Below are 26,373 nucleotides of genomic sequence, written 5' to 3'. Positions count from 1 at the left end.
CACACTGTTCCTGTTTGAGCGACTAACTGAATAAGTCCTGGGTGCTTTGAATAAAGAGTTTGTACTTATATAGTCTCTGAGTGACTTTATCCGGATTCGACTGTCACACCCCGAGCTCTAACAGCATTGCGCTAACTGCTAAGCTAGAGTAGATACTTTTTCATGTTGTATAACTGATTCAGTGGAAACAGAATAGCAGTCCTTTTGGCTCAGCTTTCCTTGTAGCTTTCTAAATGTCTTTTAAATTACGTAACTGTACCTGTTTACCACTTCCTCTGACACCATATGTGCACCAAGGAGAGGGTGGATGAGTATGGCTATTGTTTTCAAGGTATATTGCAAGTAAAATATCTTTCAAGTGATATGATTTTATATTAAAAGCAAAAAACTTTACAATTACTGATGCTGACCAAATCTCAAGAAATGTAATCTGAACAAGGTGAAATATTAAGACGCAAAGAGGAAAGTACAGGAAATACAACCAAAAATCACTAGCAATGGTACGTTAGTGATGTGTGAGAAATCAGTAAAGTACTTGTGATAAGGTTTGATTTTCACACAAGTGTAAAGGAGCAACAAAACAGTAGGAACCATTAGGTTTGATGGCAGGTATGTGGGCTTGTTGGGATATGATTTATGTAGAAAGTTAGTGTAGCATTGAAGGAGGAAACTGTGGGATAGAAAGAATAACCAGGGTTACTTATACAGTGTCTTCATCATAAAAATGTTGAGTTATCAGGAAAGGAGATTGGAGTTTTGAGAGGAAAAATGCATGGCCATGTACTTTGGTAGTAGAAATAAATGTGCAGGCTATTTTCTAAACAGGGAGAAAATACAAAAATCAGAGATGCAGAGGGACTTGGGAGTCCCTGCACAGGACATCCTAAAGGTTAACTTGCAGGTCAAGTTGGTGGTGAGGAAGGTTAATGCCAAGTTAGCATTCATTTCAAGAGGTTTAGAATACAAGAGCAGGTATGTGATGCTGAGGCTTTATAAGGCACTGGTGAGGCCTCACCTTGAGCATTATGAACAGTTTTGGGCCCCTCATCTTAGAAAAGATTCACTGGAATTGGAGAGGATCCAGAGGATGTTCACAAGGATGATTCCAGCAACAAAAGGGTTATCATACAAGGAACATTTGATGGCTCTGGGTCTGTACTCACTGGAATTCCGAAAGATTTGGGGGTGGGGGAGATCTCATTGAAACCTTTCAAATGTTGAAAGGCCTAAATAGAGTAGATGAGTAAAGGATGATTCCCATGGTGGGACAGTCTAGCACAAGAAGGCACAGCTTCAGCATAGAGCACAGAGGGGTGCCCTTTCAAAACAGGCATGCGGAGAAATTTCTTTAGTCAAAGGGTGGTGAATTTGTGGAATTTGTTACCACATGCAACTGTGAAGGCCAGGTCACCAGGTGTATTTAAGGCAGAGATTGATAGGTTCTTGACTGGACATGGCAACAAAGGTTATAAGGAGAAGGCCGAGAACTGGGATTGTGGAGGAGAAAAAAAAAGGATCAGCCATTGAATGGCGGAGCAGACTCAATGGGTCAGATGGCCTCATTCTGCTCCTATGCCTTACGGTCTTATGTTTTGGAGAACTGGCGTGCATAGAGAGGTGAAGTGTCAAAAACTGAGGGACATATGGAGTACGATTATAGGCAAGTGGCAAAACCCAAGTGTGATTGAGTTATCAACAGAATTTTATTCTGCATATTATTTTTGAGCAAACCAACTGCTTAGATTAAGTTAATTCTGCACTTTATTCAGGAGAGTTCCTTTTTATTCCGTGCTGGGCTTTCCCACATGGTCTAACAGAACATTTTTATGTTAAAAATAGCAATTAGGAAAAGTAGAATTGCACAATATAGTGTGAATAACGCTTGCAGCAGATGTATCACACAAGAGATCACTTTAAAAGTGGGTTCAGGAAAACAAATGCATTTCATCACACAAAATCAAATTTAATGAGACATTGTGTTTTTCTTTTAGCACCAAAAAAAAACAATAAAATTCTAATTATAGAAGCAAAAGAATCCTGTTAGAATATCTGATATACCACTTAGGAAGGCTGAAGAATGATCCAGATAAACAAGAGGCACACAACACAGATCCCATTTTTAGCCAGGGCTAGAAACACAAAATTGCAGAATTGCCAAAGTTTAAAAAGAGAAATTTTCAACGGTTCTTGTTTCAGTCGAAGCAAGCAGCTGAGAAGAAGCGAGTGAAGAAATCTGGTAGAAAAAGTCATTTTTTTTTAAAACACTGCTTGGGGAGAAGGGTCTGCACTGCACAGGCGCATGACGTAGCGCGCCAAGGTTTAAGAGCAGACCACCATATACAGCAGCCATCGTTGGAGTGGACTGAGTCAGAGTGGGACGGCTTTGGCTCAACAGGCTTCGGCGAGAACAGGCAGAGGCCAGGGTAGGTTCCGATAAGTTTTTTGTTCAGATTGTTCAGAGTAGAGAGAATGCCAGGCAGGATGTTGGAATGCTCCTCTTGCAGGATGTGGGAAGTCAGAGAGCCCTCCGGTGTCCCTGACAACGACACCTGCAAGAAGTGCATCCAGATGCAGCTCCTAACAAACCGCGTTAGGGAACTGGAGCAGGAGCTGGATGACCTGTGGATCATTCGGGAGAATGAGGAGATTATAGATAGTAGCTACAGGGAGGTAGTTACGCCAAAAGGAGCAGAGGACAGGAAATTGGGTCACTGTCAGGCCAGGGAAGAGGAAAGGGCAGGCAGAGCAGGATTCCCCTGTGGCCATTCCCCTCAACAAGTATACCGCATTGGATACTGTTGGGGGGATGACTTACCTGGGACAAGCTGCAGTAGCCAGATCTCTGGCACTGAGTCTGGCTCTGCAGTGCAGAAGGGAGGGTGGAAAAAGAGGAGAGTGGTAGTGATAGGGGACTCGATAGTTAGAGGTGCAGATAGGAGGTTCTGTGGTTGTGACAGAGAATCCAGGATGGTTTGTTGCCTCCCGGGTGCCAAGGTCAAGGATGTCTCTGATTGCTTGCGTGACATTCTGAAGTGGGAGGGTGATCAGCCAGATGACATGGTGCACATCGGTACCAATGACATAGCAAGGAAGAGTGAGGAGGTCCTGGAGAGTGAATATAGAGAGCTTGGTAGGAAGTTGGAAAGCAGGACCTCAAGGGTGGTAATCTCAGGATTGCTACCTGTGCTACGTGCCAGTGAGGGTAAGAATAGGATGCTCTGGAGGATGAACAAGTGGCTGAGGAACTGGTGTAGGGGGCAGGGTTTCAGATTTCAGTATCATTGGGACCTCTTCTGGGACAGGTGGGGCCTGTACAAGAGAGATGGCTTACACTTGAACTACAGGGGGACCAATATTCTTTCAGGGAGGTTTGTTAGAGCTGTTGGGGAGGCTTTAAACTAGATTTGCAGGGAGATGGGAACCAGAGTGCCAGAGCTGACAGTTTGGCTGGGGTGAAAATAAATGATGTTAAAAGTTCAAGCAAATCTGCTAATAGAAAGGTTGTGAGTAGTGGTAAAAATCTTCTGAGGTGTATATATTTCAATGCTAGGAGTATTGTGGGGAAGGCAGATGAGTTGAGGGCGTGGATTGACACGTGGAATTATGACGTTATAGCAATTAGTGAAACTTGGCTACAGGAGGGGCAGGACTGGCAGCTTAATATTCCAGGGTTCCGATGTTTCAGATGTGATCGAGGCAGAAGAAAGAAAGGTGGGGGAGTAGCATTGCTTGTTAGGGAAAATATTACAGCAGTGCTCAGGCAGGACAGATTAGAGGGCTTGTCTACTGAGTCCTTATGGGTGGAGCTGAGAAAGAGGAAAGGTATGGCCACATTAGTGGGATTGTATTACAGACCACCCAATAGTCAACGAGAATTGGAAGAGCAAATCTGCAGAGAGGTAGCAGGCAACTGCAGGAAACAAAGTAGTGGTGATAGGGGATTTTAATTTTCCATATATTGATTGGGACTCCCATACTGTTAGGGGTCTAGATGGCTTAAGAGTTTGTAAAATGTGTTCAGGAAAGTTTTCTAAATCAATATATAGAGGGACCAACTAGAGGGGATGCAATATTGGATCTCCTGTTAAGAAACAAGTTAGGACAAATGACGGAAGTCTGTGTAGGGGAGCACTTTGGTTCCAGTGATCATAACACCATTAGTTTCAACTTGATCATGGACAAGGATAGATCTGGTCCTAGGGTTAAAGTTCTGAACTGGAAGAAGGCCAAATTTGAAGAAATGAGAAAGGATCTAAAAAGCGTGGATTGGGACAGGTTGTTCTTTGGCAAAGATGTGATCGGTAGGTGGGAAGCCTTCAAAGGAGAAATTTTGAGAGTGCAGAATTTGTATGTTCCTGTCAGGATTAAAGGCAAAGCGAATAGGAATAAGGAACCTTGGTTCTCAAGGGATATTGCAACTCTGATAAAGAAGAAGAGGGAGTTGTGTTCTGTTGTTTAAAAAAGGATCGAAAAGTAATCCAGGAAATTACAGGCCGGTAAGTTTAACGTCGGTAGTAGGTAAGTTATTGGAGGGAGTACAAAGAGACAGAACCTACAAGCATTTGGATAGACAGGGACTTATTAGGGAGAGTCAACATGGCTTTGTGCATGATAGGTCATGTTTGACCAATCTCTTGGAGTTTTTCCACGAGGTTACCAGGAAAGTGGATGAAGGGAAGGCAGTGGATATTGTCTACATGGACTTCAGTAAGGCCTTTGACAAGGTCCCGCATGGGAGGTTAGTTAGGAAAATCCAGTTGCTAGGTATACATGGAGAGGTGGTAAATTGGATTAGACATTGGCTCAATGGAAGAAGCCAAAGAGTGGTAGTAGAGAATTGCTTCTCCGAGTGGAGGCCTGTGACTGGAGGTGTGCCACAGGGATCAGTGCTGGGTCCATTGTTATTTGTCATCTATGTCAATGATCTGGATGATAATGTGGTAAATTGGATCAGCAAATTTGCTGATGATACAAAGATTGAAGGTGTAGTAGACAGTGAGGAAGGTTTTCAAAGCTTGCAGAGGGATTTGGACCAACTGGAAAAATGGTCTGAAAAATGGCAGATGGAGTTTAATACAGACAAGTGTGAGGAATTGCACGTTGGAAGGACAAACCAAGGTAGAACATACAGGGTTAATGGTAAGGCACTGAGGAGTAGAAAAGGGGGAATCTGGGAATACAGATACAAAATTCCCTAAAAGTGGCGTCACAGGTAGATAGGGTCTTAAAGAGAGCTTTTGCTACATTGGCCTTTATTAATCAAAGTATTGAGTATGAGCTGGAATGTTATGATGAGTTTGTATAAGGCATTGGTGAGGCCGAATCTGGAGTATTGTGTTCAGTTTTGGTCACCAAATTACAGGAAGGATATAAATAAGGTTGAAAGAGTGCAGAGAAGGTTTACAAGGATGTTGCTGGGACTTGAGAAACTCAGTTACGGAGAAAGGTTGAATAGGGAGGACTTTATTCCCTGGAGCGTAGAAGAATGAGGGGAGATTTGATAGAGGTATACAAAATTATGATGGGTATAGATAGAGTGAATGCAAGCAGGCTTTTTCCACTGAGGCAAGGGGAGAAAAAAAAAAAGAGGACATGGGCTAAGGGTGAGGGGGGAAAAGTTTAAAGGGAACATTAGGGGGGGCTTCTTCACACGGAGAGTGGTGGGAGTATGGAATGAGCTGCCAGACGAGGTGGTAAATGCGGGTTCTTTTTTAACATTTAAGAATAAATTGGACAGATACATGGATGGGAGGTGTATGGAGGGCTATGGTCCATGTGCAGGTCAGTGGGACTAGGCAGAAAATGGTTTGGCACAACCAAGAAGGGCCAAAAGGTCTTCTATGGTTTTCTATGGTTTCTAAATATAATAAATTCAGAGTTTAATTGTTTCCTATCATTTAAAAGGCTAAAATGGCCACTTTTTTCCTCATGTCAACCAGCAGGATAAAAGTTAATGCGTACAAGGATCAGAACCAGACATTAGACAACAAAAACAGTTACTTTTTCAGGGGGTGGGGGGGTGGAGATTGTGGAGAGTAGGAGTATCAGTTCCACATTATGTATAATTAGATCTTATAGTCCCCATCACACAATGTTTACTTTGCATCATTTTTAAACGTGGTTTCATAGCAATCAACACAAACATTGTTCCAACAATGATTTTCATAAGCTTGAACATAAATAGTTCTGGTTTTCATCAATAATTGGCTCTAATGTGGAGGGGGAGGGGTCCCTTGTACAATTAAGTCAATGCGAAATGTGACTGAAGACATATACTATCATTCATAATTTTTTTTCATTAATTATTGTTTGAAATGTGGGCTTTGCTCTTTCATTTCTTCCAAGGCAATTAGGAAATATTTAGGATGATGAGAGGTGCCAATCAAGCAGGATTCTTTATCCTGGATGGTGTCATTTCAACATTCTTATGGAAGCAAACACTGAATAGTTTGTCCTGACATGTGAGCTCCATGTGGAAAAGAGAAGACGCGGCAATCGGAATGCCACTGAAGGTCAATGGTAAGACTGGCTTCTGAGATAGCAGGCATCATCCACTAGTCACTTCTGATTTAAGATGGCTGCAAACACAAACAATATTAGGTCTGACAGCATGTTAGGTTCTTAGAATCTTCCCCTTCTATCCCTATTTACAACTCACTATCACTGCAGAACTTTAAACAATTAAGGGTCAAGTCCAGTGGTTGTTATACTATATATTCAAGCTGGCTATGTCGTGGTGGGCCATTCTACTGAATTCTACAAAGATGTACAAACAGCAGCATTTGTACATCTGAATCCTTATATCAGCTTAACCACTTCATGCTGGCTCATAAATGAACATAATAGCAGCTGAAGAAAATATGCTAAAGCATTTGACAGAAGTAGTCAACTAAAAAAGGCAATTTTGTCTGATATCCATTTTTATTTTCTGTTATCGACTTAATTATCAAGCATTTGATTTCTTCTGTGCTAAAATTTTTAATTATAATATTGATAGTGGCATGATAATTTGTAGTTATTGTTCCAGCTTGCCATTTGTGTATGCTCATAAACCTGTTTAAATGTTAGTTTCTAAACGACTACATTTCAGCAAAATAAATGGAAGTGCACCATATGCTGTGAATGTGCCATTTTCCTAGCGTACTACATATCGCAATCACACATGCAACATACAAATACAGCTATCTGATGCAAGAACATTCCTAGTTGTTTATTCAACGTCATGCATACAAGAAAATCAGCACAATACTTCTTGTAACAATGGACCAATTGAAAAAGAATGTATTTGTATCAAATGAATTACATGCAGTACGTAGCAGAGAAGTTTGTACCCTTTTTGAAGATTGTGACCCTGTTAAGAAATATACTGATCTGTAATAAAAGCAGCAATTGAACAGCATCAAATAACATCAAAAGTTAATTAAAATAAATTTAAAAGGGCTGATTAATGATTTGGTGACATTGAGGATTCACAGAACCAATAGCTAAAGACAATATGCTGGGCTTGATATATAAAAAAAATCTTCCTTTGTTAGGGCTCAGTTCCATCCCCTTTCCCCCCCCAACTTCAATATATTTCAGTTTTGTTATGCCAAGTTCTTTTCCATCTTCTTTTGCCTCTGCAACTGCCTGATTCACCAGGAATCCTCCTCCTCCCATCTCAATCCCAGCTTCATTGAACTGACTCTCACTTCCACCTTTACAATCATCATCCTCCCACATTCATTCCCTTTCCAACCTTTTACCCTCCTGTTATACTCATGGCAAGTTACTAATAATGACATTGACCATATCAATTTTTCTACTGTTCACTTTCTCTAATCCATTTCTGAACTAACGCTATTTCATTCTTGCCACGATCATTAATTCCACTTATAAAGTTGTCATGATTGTTGCTTGCAAACTAATCTCTACTTTGACTGCCATGCTTCTTAATGGACCACAGTGTTTCCTATACTCCCACTGAAAACCTTCACCACCACACTGCAAACTCCACTTCTTCCAATGCCATGCAAATGTTTCGCCTCCCTCTCAGGATCCCAAGATAAAGTTGCCAGTAATGCTGTACTGTTAGAGATTTATCATGCCTAACTTAACTATGCCCATTTGTTTAGATTAGATACATCAATTTTCCAAAACAAAATCAACAGAGCAGCTGAGGGATGCCGAAGCATCCACATTCATTGGAATCATCTTCCACCATTTTTGACAAGCAAATCAACTTCTCTTCCTCTCCTGGCTCCCCCCACCCCCCAGCCAGATCTGGGAGGGATTATTCCCTCCACAACACCCTGGTTTACTGTTCAACAGTACTATATCACAATCCAAGAGAAGCTCACATTCAAGACCAACTATTTGGGGACTCTTAACTTTAGAATCCCTGAAACATGCAGAACAAAAATCAGTCTTCTTAATGATTTCAAAGAAATACTTTGCTCAAGTGCAATAATAAGAAAAAGTTTTCAATCTGAAATTGAGTAAGAAAGCAACAGAGCAAAGAACATACAAAGATAGTCAAAAGAGAACACATTCCAGTTTGACACCAGTACAGAGATGAAAACTGTAGATCAACTTTCTGTATTTCAGTCTGCACACCACAATGAAAAAAATCTCATCAGATTGAGGACAGAGATCAACCTATTTGCTTCAGAAACTTGAAGAGAACCATTGTATCAACTTTTCATTTCTTCATGTCATGAATTGAACCAACCAGCAAGATAAATAAGACAGTGGTCATGGCATAATGTGCTCTGACTGCACTAGCAGTTTAAACAGTTAACTGAATTTGAGAACATTTGCCAAAGTTCTGTCTGGAAGGGACAGAACTAAGTTATTGTATCAGAAAAGAGTATTAGCTCTACTTGCCTAACTGATAAATTAATTGGGGAAAGAGGCAGACACTGTACATCAGCAAGACCTCAGCTACCCACTGTATATATAAAAAAGGTCCAACTACAAACGTTTGTAGTTTCCACACCACCTCTCTCATTTTAAATTTCTAAAAGTATTATATGACAAAGTTCTTCAGGAATCTGTTGCCATGTCTAATTAACTTTCCTCAAATATTTACACTTCCAGTGGCTCGATCACCTACATTGGATGGAAGATGGGCGTATTCCAAGGAATCTTTTTGCATGAAGAGCTTGCTGAAGCTTCAAGGCTGCTGAGCCAACCTGGGCTCAGGTTTAAAGATGTTTGCAAGAGGGACTTGAAAACTTTTAACATCAATATCGCAAGATAGGAAGATGTGGGGAGCCAGAGGCTGAAGAAAGGTGGCTAAGAGAAAGAAAAGAGAACAGAACAGAGGAAAGTGGATCAGGCTTCGAGCTTCAATATTGTGCAGGTTTCAGCACCTGGCCCTGTGATTCACACCTGCACCAACTGTAGCAAAGCTTTTAAGATATTTTTCCCCATTGCTCACTGATTATTTTTCAGTATGGCATTAAAGGAACTGCTTTGTCGCTCACACCATCTTTCAAGACTGCCAATTTCCACATTAATAACTGCTGTAACTTAAAATAATAATAACTGTTATAACACTGCATTAGGAACTAAAAGGCATTGCTACTTGGATAAATGCAGTATACGTGGCAGATATATTTTATTTGAGTTACAAATATTAAACTGAATATTCAAGTGTAAAACAAAAAGCAAAGAAGTTGCACTCAGGTTTTCACTTACATCCAAAATATACTCTTGTATCACAGCATGTAGAATGATAGCTATCAACATATAAAAGAATATGGTGGCCAAGTCTTTAAACCCATACGCGTAGTAGCTGATAGAATCATTTCCCTCATCTGTAAAAGAAGAAAAAGGTTAAGTAGAAAATATAAACACACTTTTCAATATATTGACACTGTAATCCAATGTTGCTACCCTCTGCACTCAGCACAAATGTGGATTGTTCTATTGGTGCATGGTATTCCTATGTAACATGGGCCAGTACTCCTAATTGAGCCCTAATTATACTCCCTGGGAGAATCCCCAATTGTTCCCATGGAGCCAATTCTCTATTTAATTCTAAATTGCAATTAAAGGAATAAAATGTTTGCATTTCTATAGCAATTTCAATAAACAAGCAAAAAGGGCTAGAGCACAGAACTATTAGAATTGCAGCAGCCAAGCAAAATCCCACAAACATCGCTGTCATGGAAGAATGATAATCTGCTTTAATGAGATCCATTTACAATAAAATTTGAACAGGAGAATGTCTGGAGTAGGGAGTATGCTGATGGATTGAATGTCTGTAAACCATGAAAAGAATAAGATTGAATAAAAACAATTAAAAACATTGTTTATAAAATGGAGAGAAACTGGGCAGCATTTATTTTGAAAGAAAAATCAAAAACTCTACCATCTGAATTTTGGGCTGAAGTGACAAGTCATTTAAGGCCAAAATGCAGATGATTAGGAAGGCAAATATATATTGATTTTTATTACAAAAATACTTCAATTCAGGATGTCTTTCTTGCCTCACTACCTCATATAGGGTCTCAGTATGATCAGATTGGGAGTATTGTAAATAATTCTATGACCCTAGCTTTAAAAAAAAGGATATATCTGAAATAGAGGGAACATAAACTATCACCCTGCTTCCAGAAATAGTGAGTTTGCTAAATGAGGGAAGTCTGAGAGGTTAGTTCTGTGTTCTCTCGATTTTCAAAGGATATCTGTAAAGTCCCAACTGTCTGGATGCAGGGATGTTTTCCCTGATTCAGGAGTATAGACCTGGGAGTCACGATCTCAAAATTAGGAGAAGGCCATTTAGCACAGAGGAAAAATGTTTTCATACACAATGCAGTGAAACAATTTCTTTTTGGTAAAATGACGTAGCATTTGGATGTAGCGGCCTCTTGGGGGCCAACCAGAGGTGTTTTTGCTTTTTTTAAAAAACGTCTTTTTGTTTAATTAATCACAGGACTATGCTTGACATTAAGAACTTCAGATACTGTAGGTCTACACCATCTATGAGCTGTTTGTCAGCAGAGGAGCTGGACTTGGTACGGGCCGTGTTACTGTCTGCTACAGAAAGGCACTGGAGTCTGTGTTTGAAGGCGGTGGGCAATCCAACAGCAAGTGATTGCCTTGGATGCTTCTCTTGTGATCTCAAGACACTGTTGGACAATAATAATGTAAAATACTGCAAGTCCGTTTCCCTTGTTTACTGGAAAAAACAGACTGCGTGGGAGCTGCGTGACCTCGGTCGCAGTCGCAGTGAGGACCAAGTCTGAAGGTGCGGGCTTAGCTGTTGCAGGAGTACAGGAGAGGAGACACTAGAGGCAGCATAGTGTGGTGTCCTTGCTGGGTTGGGAGCTGTTGGGTGCTGTCCTCCAGTGTTCGATCAGCGGAATGACAAATTAGATTGCATACATGCATAAATTTGTCAGTGGACTGCTGAGAACATGATATTCTTGCTGGTTATACCCATGAACCATCAATTTCCAGGACGTCACTTAGGGACTTGGGACTATAATATATTTTTTAGTGTGACTGTATGTCTCACTGCTATCTTATATGTGCGACATGTGCCTTGTGCTGTGTATGACTTGTGGCACTGTGTTTTGCAACTTAGCCCCAGAGGAACACTTTCGCTTGGCTATATTCATGGATATTAATGTATAACTGAATAATAATTAAATTTAAACATTTGTAATTTTCTGCACTAGAGGGCCGTGGAGCCAGTCACTGAGTTTATGCAAGATAGAAATCAATAGATTACTGGATATTAATGGAGCTAATGGTAGTAGGGGGTATGAAGATAGCATTGAGGTAAAAGATCAGCCATGATCATGATGCAAAATAGAACAAGTTCAAATGACCAAAGAACCTACCTCTTTTTCTAATGTACTTGGGAAGGAAGGAATTAAATAGTCAGGAATAAAAAAAAACAAATCTACAACAGTCTTCTGGTGTCAACTAAAGGCCAGCTATGAAGCATTCCAATATTTAGCAAATGCCAAGCCAATGCTGAACTAATCCAAGTTCAGGTTGATTCTTTTTAAGCTAAATCAACTTCACAACCCAAGACTAGGTATCTAATTGGAAGTAAAGCAATGCAAAACTACTGCCAACACAGTTCTCCTTAATGCAGATCTAGAGTAGGATTTAGATTGGAAACTTAAGACTATTAATAAAGTAAATGATCTTCATTTTGAATTGAGCAATAACACAAGTCGGTATTCATGAATGCATTTAAAATAGCCAACATGAGATTGCTTTTTATTGCTTCACAGGGATGGATACATTGGATTTAGAAGCTTAAAGAATGAAATGCCAGCGAAGGGACCCCAATCACATTTTAACAGCATGGACAATGTTAGAACAAAAAAAAAAGAGGCAGCAGTAAGCTACTTAGCCCCTCCCTCTAAGCTGCCCCATCACTTAATAATATGGGTGATCTATCTTCATCTCAACATCAATTATTTTTTTTAAAAAATATTTAATTTCATACTATGTGTTAAATATTTGGAACGCCAGTAATAGATGATACAAAAATCAATACAATAATTTCAAAATGAATATTTTTAAAGCAACAAGTAAACACAAGCATAGCAATAGCTAGATGCAATAAGATATTGAAAGAGCTTTGCTTCATGGGCCACCAAGACATCCAGATAATTTGTCTCATTGGACTGCAAGAAAATGAAGCAACAAGGAAAGTATCATGACACAAGCTTGGGTGGAATGTCACACGTAGCACAACCCAAACAAATAAATATAAACATATATTGTTTACAGATATTGGAAATCTAAAATATAAACAAAAAATGCCAGAAACACTGAGAATATCAGATAACATCCAGCGGAAAGAAAAGCAGGATTAGCTTTTCAGGTCAAAATAGAACTGCAGAAAAGAGAAGTTAGCTTTGACTTGTAGTAAAGGTTGAAAGGAAAGATAGAACTCTTTGATACAAAATTTGGCTGATCCATTAATTAAATTTTAAACAAATCACAAAACTACAATTTAGCAGGCAGAAAAGTACCAAGTGGGGAAAAAAATTAACTAATAATCAAGTAGGAATGAAACAGAAGAATGAAAAAAGCCTGGGGAAAGATTTTAAAGTATCATTGTCTTCTTTCTTCTGTTGAAAGTTAATGGCATGCCACTTTGAAACATAGTACTAATTTAACAGATATTTAAAATGGTCAATATTACATTAAGTAAAGCCTGTTCTCTCATATTTTGCAATAATCTCACATTTCCGATTAATAATTTAAGAAACTTCATGGCTGCTTCATAGAAAAATGTTAAAAATACACATCTAGGCTCTACCATGCACAAATAGTTAGTAATGACAGTGCCTGACAATATATTTTCAAGAATAAGCACTTCAGTTTATCATATTTTTGCTGCATCTTTGCGAGACCAATCAGAATTTATCAAAAATGGTAATGATATTGTGAGGGAGGGTCAATCAAGAATTTCATATTTACCTATCAAAATCTTCAAAATTTGTTCCAGGTTAAGGAAACCAAACAACTTTAGATAGGCAATAACATAGCTATAATGGTAAAAACATGCTTTCTATTATCAATTATCTGCTATTCTCATCAATCGTTTTATGACTACAGATAGTCCCTGGATTACGAACGAATTCCGTTCCTGAGTCCGTCTTTAAGTCGGACTTGTATGTAAGTCGGAACAGGCACATCTGGTATTATTTAGTGTCAGTTAATCAAACGTTTGTCTTCGTATATAGTATATATTTTACCTTTCTATGCATATAACACTTAAGAAATATATGTATTTCAATAATTAAACCACTGCGTTGCTTAGTAATAATTGTAGCTTTCATCGGGGCAGGGCCTTTCACATGCTCCATTATTCTCACTTTATCCTTTAAAATTGTTCCCATCGTTGACCAACTGCAGCCTAAAGCTTTTCCAATGACCAATGGTATTTCACCTCTTTCAGATTGCTTTATTATTTCCAGTTTATTTTCAATCGCAATCATTTTCCATCAACGGAACCGAAACACTGTGGATTCAACAGCAGCCGCGGGCGGCAGGTCCTGTGCTTCCCCTGGGTCCTAAAGTCCACCCACATTGAGACAGGTTAAATGGGACAAGTGAGGGTGGTGCTGTCTGGGGGGGGGGGGGGTCAGGGTGAATCTTGCTAAGAAATATTTAAGTCCAAATACAAAGTTACACACCCCACAGTGTTAACGGCAATGACTTAAAATGGCGGACGGCGTTCTCCTTCCTCAGATCGTAAGTACGAGTTGTTCATAAGTCAGATGTTCGTAACTCAGGGACTGCCTGAACTTGGCATTACAGGCAGTAAGACAGTATATTTGTTCTAAGCCTGCTTCAGACTAGCCCAGTTCTCCACGTGTCCCAGGCAAATGCATTCCTCACTAAATTGCTCTTCTGTACTTACACTGTTCCTAGTCATCACAGCCACCAATACAGGTGCCCTCCGCTTTACGAAAGTTTGCTTTATGCCACTTTGCTTTTACGAAAGACCTACATTAGTACCTGTTTTCGCTAAACAAAAGAAATCTCAAGACGATATTCGCTTTTACAAAGAAAGGTGCCTGCTTTAAACTTGTGCTTACCCCAAGAAAGACTACCATGACTGTGAAGCCTTGCGCAGGCAGGTGTGTGCGCATGCATGTGTGTACTTGCCGATTTTTTTTCTATAAATCAGTTTTGGCTAAATCTTCCTGATTCTGGTAAGTGAAACTACACTGTACATACATTATTTCTACTTTATATAGGCTGTGTATTTATTGTATCATTCCTGCTTTTTCTATATGTTAGTGTTATTTTAGGTTTTATGTGCTATTTAGTATGATTTGGTAGGTTATTTTTTGGGTCTGGAAACCCATATAAATTAATGGTAACTGCTTCTTTGCTTTACGCCATTTCAGCTTACAAAACTACTACGACGTTGACTCAGGCCTAGGAATGCTCTACTTTGGATAGCGGGGGAAACCTGTATAATGAAAATCTCCTTGGCAAGATCTACAGTCCCCTTTATAAAGTAAATTATGTTCTTAACACAAACATCAAAAGAAATCAATACAAGATGATCAATTTGTTACTATTACACTGAAGAATTCAGTATATGTTAGCAAATTAAAACCTATGGCAAGACAAAACCACTGTAATACGAGCACGTCCCTATTCACATTTTTTAAAACTAATTTTTTATTGCAATACCAACAAATTACATTCAATGCAACCAGTTGCCAACTACATTTTGACTATTAAACCCAGCCACCCTCCAACCCTCATCACCAGCCCTCCTCGACCCCTCATCCCCTCTCCACCCCTCATCCCTCTCCCCTCCACCAACTGAATAGTAGTGCATACACAAACAAAACATTCCTATTTTAACAAAAGATCTTTTAAGTTAGATATCAAATTTGTCCATATTAAGTTTGTGTTTGGTCGTGCATCATTTGCTCTTGCTGATGAAAGTTCCAGGTAAGAAATGTCCAAAAAGCTCCGAAGCCAGTGAGTATTTGAAATATCATGAGGAGGTTTCCAACGCTGGACTACAATCTTCTTAGCTGCAGGCAGGCCTACCAGCCAGACTTTGCGTGTTTTTTTCCATAAGGGAAAGGTGGGAGTCATCATTTAGAAGATGTACAGTGAGGTCCATTGGTAATTGTAGCCCTGTTAGTTCTGGAAGAGTACTGATAACCTTCCCCCACAAACCAAAACCCCTGGACATTCCCATACAACATGTATAAAAAGAGCCAATGGTTCCATGGGAGCAAAATGAGCAATATGGTTCAGGAACCAGTCCCATTTGATGTCTAATTCTCGGTGTTAAATATGCTCTATGACAAAATTTCAAGTGTGTATACTGATGATTTGGGTTTTTCGAAGCACCAGCAGCATTATCTCAAATCGCATCCCAGTCTAAGTCTTGTCCCAATTCAGCTATGTCCCTATCCCAGGCTTTCATTCCTGATGTGGGCATATATTTCTGGGAGTTTAATTTATCACAGATATATGACACTATCTGTCCTGGAGCACTCTGTATCCAACTTAAAATGGGATGGTCCTTTAAATCAGGGAACACCGTAGGCTTTACAAGCTGATCTTATTCTAAAGTAGAAGAGAGCGTTTATCAATATTATATCAAGATACCAGTTCTTGAAAGCTAAGGAAAGTACTTGCCCCATTAATACCTTGAAGAGTAGTAATACCTTTATCCTCCCAAGTTCTGTTAGTGAATGGTTTCCCCACCAGATAGAAAATGATTATTGTTCCATAATGGTGAGGATTTGCACCATACGCTTTTAAATTTTAGGATTTTTTCTGCTGCTCTAAACATATGGGTTAAAACTGGACCATAATACAAATCATATTTTTTGGTAGACATACCTATAAGGAGAAAGTCCTTCAACCTTATTGGTGCCATTAGCTCTTATTCTATATTTTTCCATGATGACCTGTTCACATATTTTTGAAAAATATTGTCTTTTTTTTTGTAATCAGATTGCTCTACAACAGTGGTCCTCAACCACCGGGCCGCAAAGCATGTGCCACCAGGCCGCGAGGAAACGATATGATTTGGCGATTTGAGTCAGCTGCACCTTTCCTCGTTCCCTATCATGCACTGTTGAACTTGAAATAACCTACCAAATCATACCAAATAACACACAAAACCTAAAATAACACTAACATATAATAAAAGCAGGAATAATATGATTAATACACAGCCTATATAAAGTAGAAATAATGTATGTACAGTGTAGTTTCACTTAACAGAATCGGGAAGATTAAGACAAAATCAATTTGTAGAAAAAAAATCAGCACGTACACGCATACGCACACAGGTGCCCGCTCAAGGCTTCATGGCCATGGTAGACACAAAATACTCTGAGATGCTGGGGTCAAAGCAACACTCACAACACGCTGGAGGAACTCAGCAGGTCGGGCAGCATCTGTGGAAACGATCAATCAACGTTTCGGGCTGGAACCCTTCATCAGGACTGAAGAGGGAAGGGGCAGAGGCCCTATAAAGAAAGTAGGGGGAGGGTGGGAAGGAGAAGGCTGTGCTCCCCTCTGCCATCATCAATGATGCCCTCACCCGCATCTCCTCCATCTCCTGCACTTCGACCCTCACCCCATCCTTCTGCCACCACAACAGGGACAGAGTTCCCCTTGCCCTCACCTCACCAGCCCCCGGATCCAGCACATTATCCTCCGCAACTTCCGCCATCTTCAACAGACCCCACCACTAAGCCCACCTTTCCCTCTCCACCCCTCTCCGCAGGGATCAGTCCCTCTGCGACTCCCTGGTCCACACGTCCCTCCCCATGGATCTCCCACCTAGCACTTATCCCTGTAAGCGTAAGTGCTACACCAGTCCCTACACCTCCTCTCTTGCCATCATTCAGGGCCCCAAACAGTCCTTCCAGGTGAGGCAACACTTCACTTGTGAGTCTGTTGGGGTCATCTATTGCATCCAGTGCGGCCTCCTCTACATCGGTGAAACCCAGCACAGATTGGGGGACCGCTTCGTCGAGCACCTCTGCTCTGTCTGCCACAACAGACAGGATCTCCCAGTTGCCAGCCACTTCAACTCTGCTTCACATTCCCATTCGGATATGTCCATACATGGCCTCCTCTACTGCCATGATGAGGCTAAACTCAGGTTGGAGGAGCAACACCTCATATACCATCTAGGTAGTCTCCAGCCCCTTGGTTTGAACATTAAATTCTCCAACTTCCGGTAATTCCCTCTCTCTCCCTTCCCCTATCCCAGTTTCACTCTGCCTCCTCCCCCAGCTGCCTATCACCTCCCTCATGGTTCCACCTCCTTCTACCACCCATTGTGCTTTCCCCTATTCCTTCTTCACCTTTCCTGCCTATCACCTCCCCCACCCCTTTATCTTTCCCCTTACTGGTTTTTCACTTAGAACCTACCAGCCTTCTCCTTCCCACCCTCCCCCCACCTTCTTTATAGGGCCTCTGCCCCTTTCCTCTTCAGTCCTGACAAACGGTTCCGGCCCGAAACGTTGACTGATCGTTTCCATGGATGCTGCCCGACCTGCTGAGTTCCTCCAGCGTGTTGTGTGTGATAGTCATGGTAGTCTTTCTCAGGGTAAACACAAGTGTCCCGTATTTGACTGCTACTTTTGTCCCTTATTCGGGAGTGAGAAAGTTGGCAACCCTACTTGAACACACCCCCCTTTCCCCCCGTTGGCTGGTCTGCAAGAATATTGTCAATATTAAACCGGTCCGCGGTGCAAAAAAGGTTGGGGCCCCCTGCTATACCACACATAACCAGGTTGTTCCTTTCATGGGGAGGGGTACGTCGACTCAGACTCAGTCGACATTCCCCTCCTTCAATGAACAACTTCCAACTCAGACCTTACCAACTATGATGTCAATTCTCACAATAGCCACAGCATGCCAAATAAAACTAATTTAAGCACAAGAGAATTCAAACATTTAGATGCTAATATTTGAAAGCTGAAACTTTTTGTGAATGAATTGCTAATCAGAGCAATTTATACTTAAATCTTAAACTTGGCACTTTTCCTTAGCATTTTTCACCTGGTCTCTGAGAATAAGCCAAACTAAACAATCTCATTTCCAAACTCTTTCAATCTTATTAACCTTTAATCAAATAACTGTTGTACTCTGCTGCGACCTCACCTACAGATGATTTTGGCATTTCTTTCATGAGTAATTTTTGCTCTTAGCTTCAAATACAGATCTACATGAATTACTTCATTTGACTCAATGTGAACATGCCACAGTATATTAACCTGATTAAAGGCTAAAGAATATCTAAGTTGAGAAATCCAAAACCTTTGATCCAGGCTTTTCAATACTTACTGACAAATTTTTGTGAAGTGTCATATATAAAAAGATGACACAATTTGAAGGGAAAGACAAGCAATCCCCAGAACAAGTTACATCACTAATTAAGAAGGTCCAAGATAAGAACAAGATTTATTCAAAAGAAAAATCATTAGGAAAAATGAAACTGAGTGAGCAGCTGAAGGCCAAGAAACTTGCCCTGGATGCATAGATGTCACTGGGGAAAAATGTACAGGAATGGCAATAGAATTTAACAAATATTTAATTAAACCATAATTTAAATGTGAATGATTTAACTTCATTAAATAAACTTCTATAGATGTATGGTGGAGAGAGTATTGTTGGTTGCATCATGGCCTGGTATGAAAACACCAATGCCCTTGAATGGAAAATCCTACAAAACATAGTAGATACTCCCAGTCCATCACAAATAGAGCCCTCCCCACCACTGAGCAAATCTACATGGAGCACTGACGCAGGAAAGCCACAACCATCATCAGGGACCACAACCATGGTCTCTTCTTGTGGCTACCATCAGGAAGAAAGTACAGAATCCTCAGGATCACACCACCAGGTCAGGAACAGTTAATACCCTTCAGCTATTTGGCTCTTGGAACCAGTGGGACAACTTCATTCAACTTCACTTGCCCCATCACTGAACTATTCCCACAACTTATAGACTCACTTTCAAGGACTCTTCATCTCATGTTTTCAATATTTACTATTATTTCTTTTTTTCTTTTGCATTTGCAAAGATTGTCATGTTTTACACATTGGTTGTTTGTCCATCCTGTGGGTGCAGTCTTTCATTGATTCTATTACGGTTCCTGGATTTACTGAACATACCCGCAAGAAAACAAATCGCAGGGTTGTATACGGTGATGTACATGTACTGTAGTTTGATAATAAATACACTTTGAACTTTGAATACAAGTGCAAACAGGTTTATTTCTCATTGCATGCTCATTCTCCAGTGATATCCAAGCAAGAAAGTAAACTCAGAAGCAAGGTAGACTGTCAGTATGAACTGACTTTGCTTGGACCTGTAAAGAGCCAGTTTATATATTATAGTTTCATGATTCACTTGTAAGGATTCCATCCAGTTAACATTATTAATTTAACAGTGTATTACTTGTTCATCTGTTGGGATTTCTGACCATTTGATCACATTTACAGAACTACTAGAAAGAAAGTTCTTGGGAAACTGTAAGGTCTGAAGGTAGGTGAGTCACCTGGACCAGATGGTGTACATCCCAGAGCTCTGAAAGAGGTGGCTGAAGAGATTATGGAGGCATTAGGAATGACTTTTCAAGAATCACTAGATTCTGGAATGGCTCCAGAAAACTGGAAAATTGCAAATGTCACTCCACTCCTCATGAAGGGAGAGAGGCAGAAGAAAGGAAACCATATGCCAGTTAGTCTGACTTCAGTGATAGGGAAGATGTTGGAGTCGTTTATTAAGAATGAGGTCTCAGGGTACTTGGAGGCACATGATAAAATAGGCCATAGTCGGTACGGATTCCTCAAGGGAAAATCTTGCCTGACAGATCTGTTGGAATTCTTTGGAAATAACAAGCAAACAAGCAGGATAGACGGGGGGGGGGGGGGCGGAAACGCTTGATGTTGTGTACTTGGATTTTCAGACCTTTGACGAAGTGCCACACATGAGTGCTTAACAAGCTACAAGCCCATGGCATGACAGGAAGGATTCTAGCATGGATAAAGCAGTGGCTGACTGGCAGGAAGCAAAGAGTGGGAATAAAGGGATCCTTTTCTGGCTGGCTGCCGGTTACCACAGATGTTCCACGGGGTCTGTGTTGGGACCAATTCTTTTTACATTATATGTCAATGATTTGGATGATGGAATTGATGGCTTTGTTGCAAAGTTTGCAGACAATATAAAGATAGGTGGAGGGGTAGGTAGTTTTGAAGAAATAGAGAGGCTACAGAAGAACTTCAACAGATGAGGATAATGGGCAAAGAAGTGGCAAATGGAATAGTGTCTGGAAGTATATGGTCATCTACTTTGGTAGATGAGAGGAGTGACAACTGCCTAAATGGAGAGAAAATACAAAAAATCTGAGCCACAAGGGGATTTGGGAGTTGTTGTGCAGGATTCCCTTAAGGTTAATTTACAAGTTGAGTCTGTGGTGAGGAAGGCAAATACAATGTCAGCATTCAATTTAGAGGCAAGGATAAAAAATATAAAAGCAAGGATGTAATGTTGAAACTTTATTAAGCACTGGTGAGGCCTCACTTGAGTATTGTGAGCAGGTTTGGGCCCCTTATCTTAGAAAGGATGCGCTGAAACTAGAGCGGGTTCAAAAGAGGTTCACGTACTGATTCCAGGATTATCATATGAAGAACATTTAGATGATGGCTCTGGGCCTGTATTCAGAGAAATGAGGGGTGACTTCATTGAAATCTATCAAATGGTGAAAGGCCTTGATACAGTCAATGTGGTGAGAATGTTTCCTACAATGGGAAAGTCTAAGACCAAAGGACAAAGCATCTGACAGATGGGCTCCTTTTAGAATGGGGATGAGGAGGATTTTCTTTAGCCAGAGATGGGTGATTCTGTGGAATTCTTTGCCACAGGCATTTGTGGAGGCCAAGTATCTTTAAGGCAGAGGTTGAAAGATTCTTGATTGGTCAGGACATGAAGGGATACTGGGAGAAGACAGGAGATTGGGACTGAGACGAAAGTTGGATTATCCATGATGAAATAGTACAGCAGATTTTATGGGCCAAGTGGCCTAATTCTGCTCCAATATCTTATGGTATTATTTGAAATGCAGCATACCATGGAGGCAAAATTTATTGGATTTGTTTGAAAGATTTATGGATTCTTCTAAGATATTTGATTTACTTCATTCCTCCTTGAAATGAAACCTCCAGCAACTTTCTCTTACCTACATCCGTGTACGTCACGTTGTACTGCACGGTTATAAACATGATTGCAAACTTGGCTGTGACCTGCAGACAAAAAACAAACAAACAATATTTAGACTCAATGTATTGAAAATCTACTGGATAATGCAAGTATAATTTCAGCTTTGCATCCCAAGTAACTTATTCTTACTCCATCAATGAGTTTCTCCCCAACATAAATGTACAATAGAAGCATTCAAATATATATTTGTGAAGGCTTCTTTCCATATATAGAAAAAGATGTAATTTCTATTTTGCACTATTGTATTCCAACTATTCAATATACATATATTTACTGTAATTGATTTACAGATTTATTTTTTCTTTCTATACTATCATGTATTGCATTGCACTGCTGCTAAGTTAACAAATTTGACGACAGATGCCAATGATAATAAACCTGATTACCCAATTCGGATTCTGAAATGGAGCCTACTTGGCGGAATTTAACTAAATTAGCCAAGTGTTAGAAATAAGGACTCAATTCATTATCTTTTAAGTCTATTTTGGAAAATGTTATAAAATAAGTGAAAATGTTAGAAGCTGATCTCTTGCAAGTATCAGCAATGAAGGTTCAAACAAGGGGAAAAAGACCTCAAAAATAACTGCAGTAAATGTACAGAATGTTCTACATTTAGAAAAACACACCTAGTCATGTTGCAATTTTTGCTTTAATTCACACAATTTTACTTTGAAATTCTTTTCTCATTACATTAACACTATACCAGAGTTCCTTTTTTCTTTTTCAATCTTTTTATTAGTTTCATAAAAATAAACATAACATGGTAATGGTACAAAGTTATTGGGAATACATTGTTATAATTAGCATAAGTAATTATAAAGCCAGTTGACACTTAAATGATAAAACTCCCAATCATATAGGATACAGATGAACAGTATAAAACAAAAAAAATCTAAAATAAAATCATGAAAAAGGAAAAAGAAAATTATACCCCCCCCCCACAAAAAAACTAATCTAAACAGAATTAATCAAATAAACTTTGAAAAAAAAAGACATGGGCTGATTTGTAACATCATAAAAAAGAGAAAAGAGAAAACCTTAGTGTCGACGACTCTGTTCCTCTCAACCAATATTACAAAGAAATAAAATAAGCTTGGAAAAGGTCAAATTACATCATATGAAAATGTTGAATAAATGGCTTCCAAGTCCTTTCAAATTTAAGAGAGGGTTCATAAGCAACACTTCTAATTCTTTCCAAATTTAAACACAGCATAGTTTGAGAAAACCAATGAAATGTGGTAAGAGGATTAATCTCTTACCAGTTCAGCAAAATGGATCTTCTAGCCATTAATGTAAGAAATGCAATCATCCGATGAGTTGAAGAGGTTAAATAATTTGATTCTATCATTGGTAAACCAAAAATAGCAGTAATTGGGTGAGGCTGTAAGTCTATATTCAAAACTGTTAAGATAATATCAAAAATATCTTTCCAATATTTTTTCTACAAAGGACATGACCAAAACATGTGAGTTAAAGTAGTATCTCGGAATGACATCTATCACATATCTGATTTATATAAGAATAATAACGAGATAATTTATCTTTGGATATATGAGCCCTGTACACTACTTTAAACTGTATCAACACATGTTTAGCACATACAGAGGATGAATTAACTAATCGAAGAATTTTTTCCCATTTTTCAATCGGTACAGTAATCTTAAGTTCTCTTTCCCAATCAGTTTTAATTTTATTAGATACATCAGGACATAAATTGATAATTGTATTATAAATAATTGCTACAACACCTTTCGGAAAGATTTAAATCTAAATTTTTTCCCAAAATATCCATTGGATATAAATTTGGAAAATTAGGAGAAACAGTAATTAAAAAGTTTCTAACCTGTAGATATCTAAAAAAGTGAGATCTAGGCAAATTATATTTATTGGATAGTTGTTCGAAGGACATAAAACAATTATCCAAAAATAAATCACTAAATCATACTATACCTTGATTTTCCAATCTAAATAAGCTTGATCCACAGTGGAAGGTTGAAAAAAGAAATTAGATATAATAGGATTTGCTAAAATAACGAAACCATATACGCAAGGTATGCTTAACTATTGGGTTATTCATTTGTTCATACAATTTAGAAAGAATAAAAGGAAGCAAAGTCCCGAAAATAGAACCCAAACACATGTAAAGAATTACATTCAAGATTTACCCAATGTGGACTTGAAATTACATCCAAGTCCCGTAACCAAAATTTTAAATATTGAATGTTAATTGCCCAATAGTAAAATCTAAGATTCAGGAGCGCTAACCCACCCCCCCACCCCTTTTTTAGATTTCTGTAAAGGCCTTTTGCCTAACCTAGGGTTTTTATTCTGCCACATATATGAGGAAATTTTCTAATCAACATTTTCAAAAAAGGATTTTGGAATAAAAATTTGTACTGTTTGAAATACATATAAAAATTTAGGCAAAATAATCATCTTGATAGCATTGATCTGACCAGTGACAAAGACATTGGTGACCATTTAGTAAACAAAAGTTTAATCTGATCAATTAAAGGTAAAAACAAAATTAGCTTTAAATAAATCCTTATGCTTTTTCATGATTTTAACCCCTAAATATATAAAAGAGTCAGTAACCAATTTAAATGGCAGACATCCATAAATAGGAACCTGCTTATTTAGGGGAAATAGTTCACTCTTATTAAGATTCAATTTATAACCAGAAAAGTTACTAAATTTAGCCAACAAAGATAAAATAACAGGAAATGATTTCTCTGGATTAGAGATATATAATAACAGATCATCTGCATATAACGATAATCTATGTATTTCATTTCCATGGGTAATACCAAAAATGTTAGGCGAGTCTCAGATAGCAATTGCTAAAGGTTCAAGGGCAATGTTAAATAATAATGGACTAAGAGGGCATCCTTGCCTAGTACCCCGAGATAGATGAAAAAAGGGAGATCTTTGATTATTAGTATAAACCGAAGCTACAGGGGTATGATATAACAATTTATTCCAAGATATAAATATCGGACTAAAATTAAATTTCTCAAATACACTAAATAAATATGGCCATTCAACTCTATCGAAAGCTTTCTCAGCATCTAATGAAATAATACATTCTGGAGTGTTAAGTGAAGGAGTATAAACAATATTCATTAACCTCCTGATATTACAAGATGAATAACGGTTTTTAATAAATCCTGTTTGGTCCACAGACATAATTTGAGGTAATACCTTCTCTAACCTAGTTGCTAAAATTTTTGAACCTACATTCAAAAGAGATATTGGTCTATATGATGCACAATCAGTAGGATCTTTATTCTTTTTAAGAATTAAAGAAATAGAAGCTTCATAAAACGATTGTGGTAATTTACCTAATCTGATTGCTTCTTTGAATATTCTAGACAACCAAGGAGAGAGAATAGAGGAAAAAGACTTAAAAAATGCCACTGTAAAACCATCAGGACCAGGTGCTTTACCAGAATTCATTGATGAGATTGCAGCTGTTATTTCTTCCTCTGTAATAGGAGTTTCTAATGTTAAACAATCTTCCGGTGATAATTTCGGAAAAGTCAATTTTCTTAGAAAGTCATGCGTGATGTTAAAGTCATGAGGAAAGTCAGAATGGTTTAAAGAGGTATAAAATTCTTGGAAAGTTTTGTTTATCTCATCATGATCAACTGTCAAAGTATCATCATGTTTACGGATCTTAGTAATTTGACGTTTAACCAAAGTAGTTTTCAATTGATTAGCTAATAATTTACCCGATTTATCACTACGAATATAAAACTCACTTCTAGTTTTCATTAATCGATTTTTGATCGAGGATGTTAATAGTAAACTATGCTCCATTTGGAGTTCAACTCTGTTTATAAAGCTTCTAGCTAGGAGCAATAAATACTTTTTATCAATTTCTTTAATTTTATCAACCAAAAGTATTTCATTCTTAATACGTTTTTTCAAACCAACAGAATAGGAAATAATCTGTCCACGGATATAAGCTTTAAAAGTGTCCCATACTGTTCCGCTGGAAATTTCTTCCGTAATATTAGTTGAAAGAAATCAATCTGTTCCTTCATAAACTTAACAAAGTCCAAGTCTTGAAGCAAATTAGAATTAAATCGCCATTATCTATTAGTAGTAGTAGTAGTATCCATTAACTTAATAGAAAGTTTCATTGGAGCATGATCCGAAACAGCGATGTCATAATTGCAATCAATTACAGATGGAATAAAACGAGAGTCAATTAAAAAATAGTCAATTCGAGAATAAGAATGATAAACATGTGAGAAAAATGAAAACTCTTTGTCCTTTGGGTGTAGAAATCTCCAGATTTCTGAAATCCCAGAATCAGTCATAAAAGATTTGATAAGAGTAGCCGACTTATTCGGTAGAGCCAGACTACATATGGATCTATCCAACATGGGATTTAAACACAAGTTAAAATCACCGCCCATTATCAACATATATGTTAAGTTAGGAAAGGAAGTGAATAGGTGCTTAAAAAATTCAGGATAATCCACATTTGGAGCATAAACGTTAACCATAGCAACTTTTTTATTAAAAAGTAACCCAGTAATTTACAAAAATCTACCACTAGGATCTGAGATAATGTCTTGATGAGTAAATGTAATGGAAGAATCTATAAAAATTGAAAC

General features: G+C 38.6%; 1 protein-coding gene across 1 annotated transcript in view; it reads right to left on the bottom strand.

Annotated features, from left to right (window-relative positions):
* Window positions 1–26,373, bottom strand: part of LOC140187491 (translocating chain-associated membrane protein 1-like 1) — a 119,830-nt gene that overhangs the window by 49,036 nt on the left and 44,421 nt on the right. Inside the window, exons 2-3 of the mRNA XM_072242834.1 lie at window positions 21,708–21,771; window positions 9,682–9,800 (exon numbers count right to left, since the gene is read on the bottom strand). Of these exons, the coding sequence (XP_072098935.1) occupies window positions 9,682–9,800; window positions 21,708–21,771 (183 nt within the window). The remainder of the gene's footprint in view (window positions 1–9,681; window positions 9,801–21,707; window positions 21,772–26,373) is intronic.

This window comes from Mobula birostris, chromosome 2, assembly GCF_030028105.1.
Source record: "Mobula birostris isolate sMobBir1 chromosome 2, sMobBir1.hap1, whole genome shotgun sequence".
Taxonomy (NCBI): Eukaryota; Metazoa; Chordata; class Chondrichthyes; order Myliobatiformes; family Myliobatidae; genus Mobula; species Mobula birostris.
This window is presented reverse-complemented; position numbering and strand designations above follow the sequence as displayed.